This window comes from Notothenia rossii (genome assembly GCF_949606895.1).
Source record: "Notothenia rossii genome assembly, chromosome: 5".
Classification (NCBI taxonomy): domain Eukaryota; kingdom Metazoa; phylum Chordata; class Actinopteri; order Perciformes; family Nototheniidae; genus Notothenia; species Notothenia rossii.
The window spans coordinates 7538124-7545623 of NC_136903.1; the positions used below are offsets into that span (position 1 = coordinate 7538124).

Below are 7500 nucleotides of genomic sequence, written 5' to 3' on the forward strand. Positions count from 1 at the left end.
AGTTCAACATCTGAGTACTTCTCCCTCTTCTGTCTGTGTCTTTTCTCTCTCTGTTTTTACTATCTGCCCCCGCAGTCTGAATGGCCCCCAGTGTTGTGAGATCTGATTTCCCTGTAGTCAAAACTGCAAAGCCTCCTGGGACCTGAGATCCACAAGCAAAGATGGTGAAAAAGAGAGAAAGTGAGGGGGGCGGGGGGGTTGATAGAGAGTGTTGCGCTGCAGACACACGAGACCACCGTCGCTTTACCGCCGGAGAGCCAGGGCTCAGCGGTCGGGGCCCAGAGAAATTGGCTGGCCCTCTTTCCACTTCTCTTTCGAAGCGATATTAAACACAAACAGAAGGGGCCTCGCCGTTGAAACAAAGCCCTGATGTCACGCCGCTTATTTTCCTTGGAAGGCAACAGGAGTGCTCTGGCCAACCCCTGGCGATATGAGACCCCCGTAAGAATGTGCCGTGAATGGCTGGTGGTGAGGCCTCTCGCGTCAATCAAGCCCACCGCAGAGTTACTTCTGGTGATGCCTGATATTCTTACAGCTCTGAGGGGAGCAGGGCCGACACACCAGGCTTTGAGGTAAAACACACAGTTAGGGTCTCAGACTCCTGCACAAACACACACAGATACTGGGTGCAAAGTCAACACACTCACTGGTATTGTGCTGGTGGAAGAAGTACTCAGATGTTTAGGTAAAAGTAATAATACTTTTACAAGTAAATATCCTGCATTCAAAATGGTACTTAAGTAAAAGTACAAAAATACAGTATTAGCAGCAACAACATTTATTTTAAACACGGCTTAGTTTGAATACTTGATTCTGATATTTTAGAGGTTGTTAATACTCGCTAACAGACCATTGCTGAGGAGGATCAAGGGACTATATGCAGTCATATCAATCCGCAGAAAGAAGTCCCGCGAATCTCAAATAACTCGTTATCCAAAGTCGCTTTTTCTGGTAAAAATATATATACAATAATATAGCATTTTTATAATTAGTAATGCCTTAATGTATGTCTTTTTCAATTTGAAGATGGTAAAGTATGACATAACATTAATAACCTTTTCATACTGCCAGTTATCTCCATCCATAACATCACATCATAATGTGTTAAATGATTAAACGTGCTGGTATAAATAATAACAACCTGCAACTAGAAACCAATGTTGTCAAATAAATGGTATTATTAGAAAATACAATATGTGCTACTAAAATACAATGGAGTAGAATTATAAAGTAATATAAAATGGAAATACATGTACCTCAAGTATAGTATTTGTATACATTTACTTAATTACTTACCACCACTTTCTGTGAGGGAACTGTTGAACAAACAAAAGGCGAAGAATAAGCTTGTACCTTTTTTTGTACTCTGAGACAAACTGAGATTGATTGGTGACAAGGGGAGGCTAATGTGCAGCGTAAACAACCCCAACCAGAGCTCTCGCCATTCAGTCAACCCCCGAGGGAACACAATGCCGCAATTTCCCAAATTACACATTGACAAAGAGGATGGCGCGAGTGCTAATTTGACTAATATCCAAATGATTAGTCCGTCATTTCTGGCCTTCCTGATCATCATAAGGTTTTAAAACGTCTACTTTGGCCAGGAAGCAGAGAGAAGGCGATATCGTTGTAGTTTCAGTGTGGGCAGCGCTGTCCGGACTGCTGTATTGTGGTGCCAAAAAACCTCCTCTGAGCTCAGGCCAACCTGTCCCATTAGGACTGAGTGGAGAATCCCTTTAGCCGGCCTCTTTTAGTGTCGAGCTGCTATCGATCTCAGGAGTACACAAAACAAATGAGGTTTTTGTCTTTTTCAGCAGGTTTCCGTTAGGAGGAGGAGGAGGAGGGAGAAATGGATCGACTGCCACTAAGCTGGCCCACACAGAGGGAGGATGGAGGCTAAATATTGCACTTGGAGGCTCACTCTGCATCCAAGACAGTGAAAGGGAAACATCGAGAGGCAGGCTGCATAAAGACAATCTCACTTCCACTTCTCTTTTGTGGAGCAGATGCTTAGTTTTGTAAGTCGAGACAAACAAAATTGATTGCCTTCCAATCATTGTCATCTCTTTATGAAAAGAAAGTCGTGACATGGTGTATTCCTCACCGTCGTCTCCACGCCTCAAACACAGGAACAGAAACAGGCAGAAACAGAGAGACTGACAACGAGAGATGTCTTGAGATGATTTCAACAAAAAGGTCGGCTAAGCAACTGTATTTCACTCGACAAAGGAGGCCTCTCTTCAGCAGGCATCCTCTGCTTGTGAAGGGGTCTGCTCAGAGGCTCTGGAAACAATTGGTCTGATCGAGTTCCCACGCTGATAGCACGACAATGTGCTATCAAAACTCTCATGTCAGGTTATGATGGGTCAAGTACCATCAAACTTTTGAAAGATGTGTTCAATTAATTGAGGTATAAAACAAAGTAAATTATTGCTTTTAATGTCTGAACCTGTCTTTTCCAATGCTTTTTTGTGATTTGGTAAACCTCTTTGTATATTTACTGTTCAGAGACTCTTATTTTGAAATCGACTCTAAATGTTTCCTTTTCCTGTTTATGCCTTTGCGCTTGTTAGTTGGGAAGCTGCTGTTGTAATGTTTATGTGGCACAATGACTTACTTCTCTCTCCTTTTTATGGCATTGCATTATTTATGTGATGATACAAATATTTGTGGACAGTTGGCTGCTAAACCTACTCTTTTTAGCTTGTCCACAACTTGTGGCATTAGGCGCTAAGCTAACTTGCTAAGGTCATAAGTTAGCCTTGCAAGCTAGCTCTGTATTGATGTGTACAGACAGTACATCTGGGTTTAAGTGTAACACATGGTTACTGCAGCACTATAGACAGAATGTATATATTTGAGTGTACTTTAATGTCTAAAGCTGACCATCAGTAATTATTCTCACACATTTATTTATTTTCTTATGCTTCATTTCAGAAACTACATTCTGTCGTTAGTTCTCCCGCATTCGTTCACTCGGTCGATAATTCTTTAACATCATGATGATGAACTATTTGTATCACCTGTGCTCTACACAGTAAAGACTTTAGTACATCTGATGAACCATTGAAAGGTCCAATATCCAATTCACCTCTGTGCTCCTCTGTATTTAAAGTCCTTGCCCACCTGACCATCAGGGCCTGCTCTCTGCCTGAAGGGTGTCTACGGGGCAGAACAACAAAACATCTGGAAGAGTCTCGCTACAACATCTGTCCATCCTTTGCTCAACAAATATCTAGGTTTGATGCCAGCCGGTGTGTACTTGACCTCAGTACGTAGCGGAGGAGATTGCTAGCGTAGAACTAACATGGGGTAACTGTGTATTTATAACGCTTTTTTTATAGGCTAATGCACAGCTTCACACACCGGGGAAGAGGCCGTTCTGAAGGCACGCGTAACTGAGACTAAGTCAAACAGACAGACAAGATCTCAGTGTACACTCAACTGCCATGTCAATACATTACCATCGCCTTTACAGTAGAGTACAGTACAGTTCAATAACAACTTAGTGACTTAGTTATTTTACAAGCAGCAAAGGGAAAACACGTATTAATTAGTGATTAATGACTCTTTAATGCATGCAACTACATCAATTAAACCGTACGTTCCCCCAATAGATTCTATATGATATACTGTAAGTACAGTACAGTCTTTTAAAGAGTGCAGCAGCACATTTGGTCTCGCTTCACATATCACTAACATGACAAGCTGCGAACAGCAAAGAGTCAAAGGCTCGAGGCAAAGGCAAGAGACAGCTCTCATGCGTGATTAATAAGTCATGAGTAAAGACACAAGAAGTGAGATAGCATGGCTCTGGGTTCAGAAAAACATCCACTTTCATTCATTGTGACATTCTCCATGCTGTCGCTGTCCCTCACCTCCGGACAGGCAGAGCCAATGAAGAGGGCAGAGCCGTTGTTGGGAAAGAGAGAGAGACACTGTGGCACTACTGCGTAACCACGATGGCTTCATGAAGAGCAAAGGGCTTTAAGATAGTGGCAATCAAGAGAAAACAAGCACCACACCAAAGGCTATGTCTACAACTAGTTACAAGACAAGATGCATCAGTGTGTGATGGATTGTCATGAGTTCGCTGTAGAAATCAAACCACGACTCAGCTATCTAAAAGTGTTTGGGTAGGAGCCCTTCATGGACTAAAAGGTTACATACTAAAGTCCAACCATAACTTAATGACGTTATTTCAATGACATATCGCGTTGGACTTATTTCTTAGTTTGAGTGTTTAACAAGAAATCGCCTTCAAATTTGTTTGTGATTCTTACAAAGTTCTGCAATGTTTGGAATAACAGAAACCGTTTTATAGATTGACAAATTGCTCAATTACTAACAAATTTCCTGAGGGGAACCCTGTGGTTGTGGACCTTTCCGACACACCAACATGCAGCTCACACACCGCAAAGACACTCCGAAATGAGGCAAACTATACGCTAAGACTTGTCTCTACAGGTATAGAGGGGTTAAGGGGAGGTGTTGATTCAATTCAAGCAGCAGAACTGTATCATTTTCACAAAGTATGCATTAATTGCGAGGCGTTTAGACTGAGTAGCAGTAGGCCTACACCATGCAGGTGTTTTTATTGTATCCATTCTCTCTTGATTCTGTACGCTGTAAGCACTACTTTAGTACAAAGAAAGCTACTGGCACATTTTGGAGATTAAGACACAAACGAGTACAACCCATAAATCTCATCATGATTGCTTTTGGCGGAGGCATTGTTGTCAAAACAATGTCCAAACATGTGCTGGAAGCCAGCGCCTCCGTCTCACAAAATTCCTCAGATAATCATCCCATTTTTTCTCTCACGAACACTTCCCCGCGCTCTGTGTCGATTTCAGCCAGCGCTGTGATGAGAAGCTTCCCCTTTCATTCACGTTCCTCTCCGCCTCTCATTCTCCATGTCTGAAGCAGTGTTTAAATGTGAATGAGTTTGCATCTCCGACATCATTCATCCTCTTACCTCTCACTCGTGCGAGAGGTAAGAGACTCTTTTGATCTTTTCAAAGCCAGGAGTGGAGATTCAGGCTCTGATTCCTCTCAGCACAGCACGGCGCTTTGCTAAGTCAATAGCGGCTAATGAGGGCCTCGGCAAGCAGAAACCACAATGCAAATTGAATAAACTGAGATAAGGATTCTTGTAACATCCAAAAGCCATGCCATGGTAATGACTGACATCATGAGGCGATATTGTTTGCCAGTGAAAAAGCTTTTGTTCGTGTCGCTGATAGAAAGGTGACAGGGGTCGTGTTGTGAAATCCCAGACCTTCTTTAGGGAGAAGCGATCCCATTTTTCTTTTTGTTTCTTTTTTCCTTCTTTTACAAATATGTTCTATGATAACCATTATGGATAAGTGCTATTCTCAAACCACAGGTGTCAAACGGCAATAAAATATTTGATGAATTGCCCGAGCCAGGTGTTGTGCTGGTGGGGCGGAATTCCTCGGTGATTTATCATCGCAGCTTTTGTCTGACACTGACAGGCAGCATATAGGAGGATTTGAGCTTCAACTTTAATCGACGCATCGTGTTATTTTATTGCAAAACTCATTAAAACAAATGTTGAAATAAACCTGTGATGTGAGCCGTCGAATGCATGTTGGAACTCCTCCGACTTACATCTGTCATAATTCAGATTTTATGGGTCTTTTGGGGAATATTTTCTATATTAGGTTCATTTTCAGATTCATATTTGTATTTAGCCCAGTCTGCTCTGATTGGTTAGCTGGCCGGCTCTGTTGTGATTGGGCAACCATTTAGAAATGTCCCGCCCCTTAGCCTATCACCCATTACATTACATGTTACTTGTTAGACGCTTTTATCCAAAGCGACTCACATACTCAATACTGTGGACAATCCCCACTGCGCCACACGCCTCCTATGTGTTGGAGCGCTAGCCAATAGAAGCGTGAGTGCTACATAGTGATGTCACTATGTCACCGAAGTAAGGAGTTCAATGGATCTTCTTTGGGAACTATGGGATTTTAGGCTTTGCAGACCATTGACATGCACACAAACCTACATAACTCACTACAGGGAAGGAGAAACCCCCAAAAGCATAATCGTGCCTCTTAAAAAGCTTTTACTGCAACAAAGGGCAGCTGATTATTGGTTTGTTCTAAAATAACCAATGTCAGGAATGATATGAGTCAAAATATCATTTCAGTTTCTTATATTGTTAGTGTTTGCACTTTCGAGAGATCACACCGTGTTATTCCTCTCTTTGATTTCCTGTTGTTGCCGTCGTGGCAGCCGTCATTTCTCATTCAAAACAGCTACTTCTTCTCTTTTGTGCTGCAATAAATCCACCAGACAGTCTGCAGGTTGCGTAACAGCCTTGGCATCTCTAACACATACACAAATGATCAAAACGTTTCATGCAGCAGGTATGGATTAAACCACAATTGTGTAGTTGAGTTGGCGGTGGCTGTGGAGCATTCTTTTTTTTACATACTTGAACTTGGGGCGAGGTTAGAACAAGTAGGAGTTTCATTTAGTTTGCCAATGTTTCTTATCTGTAATGTTTTTTCTATGTATCTACTCACTTTTGTACAATAGTCTTGGGTTATGGTCTGCTGGTTACACCCCCAGGTTTAGACGTGCACTTTCTCAGTGTTCAGACCCTCATGTCTTTGTTCCTGCTGCTGCTCTGAAACTCAGTTTCTGCTGAAGTTGTTTATTTGGTTGTGAAACACTCGAGTTATCAGCTATTGAAGAGGCACTTCTTCAGTTTGCTTTGTTGGCCTTTACTCCAACTCCAAAATTATGCAACCACTTTATGAAAAGATAACAAGTGAACGAAAACAGGCATAGTTTTCCTGGGTTTTCTAAAACAGTTTTTGAAGTGATTGAAGGTCAAACTAAATCATATATCACACGTAAATAGTGTCACACCCACTAACCATCCACACCCTTTGCACAACGTATACATCAAACAGACTGAGAAGAAGAAAGAAATAAGAGAGAGAGAGTAATGGAAAATAAAAGAATAATACAAAAATATAAAGGGAAACGATTTAGTTAACCAAAAGAGTGACAGTTATGAAGAAAGAGAACACCAAGATTCAGAAATACTGCTTACAATAACCTTTTTTTTTTTTTTTTTAAATGTAGCCAAGAAAATGAAAAAAGGCATTATTTCCTTTCTTTTCTTAGATTTTCCAGTGTGTTAACGCAGGTGGAAATAATGCATATGACACACAAATAGCATCACGCCCTTTTTCTCCACTTGTACTGTATGTCAAACAGACTTAAGACTATGCACAGAAAGAAGAACGTTTTTTTTTTAAATGACAAAAGTGAAAAAAGTTAGGGTCAAATTCAGAAATATTGCTTATGAAATCACTCATAAAAAGCTTAAAGGTGGGTAAGTTTGAGAAACCGGCTCGAGATACACGTGTTGTTATATTCCATGGAATGCTCTTAACATCCCGATAGCAATGAATATCTGAAATGCTTTGACAAAAAATCCATAAAAAAATGTCA

General features: G+C 41.2%; 1 protein-coding gene across 1 annotated transcript in view; it reads right to left on the bottom strand.

Moving 5' to 3' along the window:
- LOC307041276 (transcription factor Sox-6-like) overlaps positions 1 to 7500 on the bottom strand; it is a 95248-nt gene that overhangs the window by 13928 nt on the left and 73820 nt on the right. The window contains exon 10 of the mRNA XM_079684584.1: positions 1297 to 1316. Coding sequence (XP_079540710.1) covers positions 1297 to 1316 — 20 coding nt within the window. The remainder of the gene's footprint in view (positions 1 to 1296; positions 1317 to 7500) is intronic.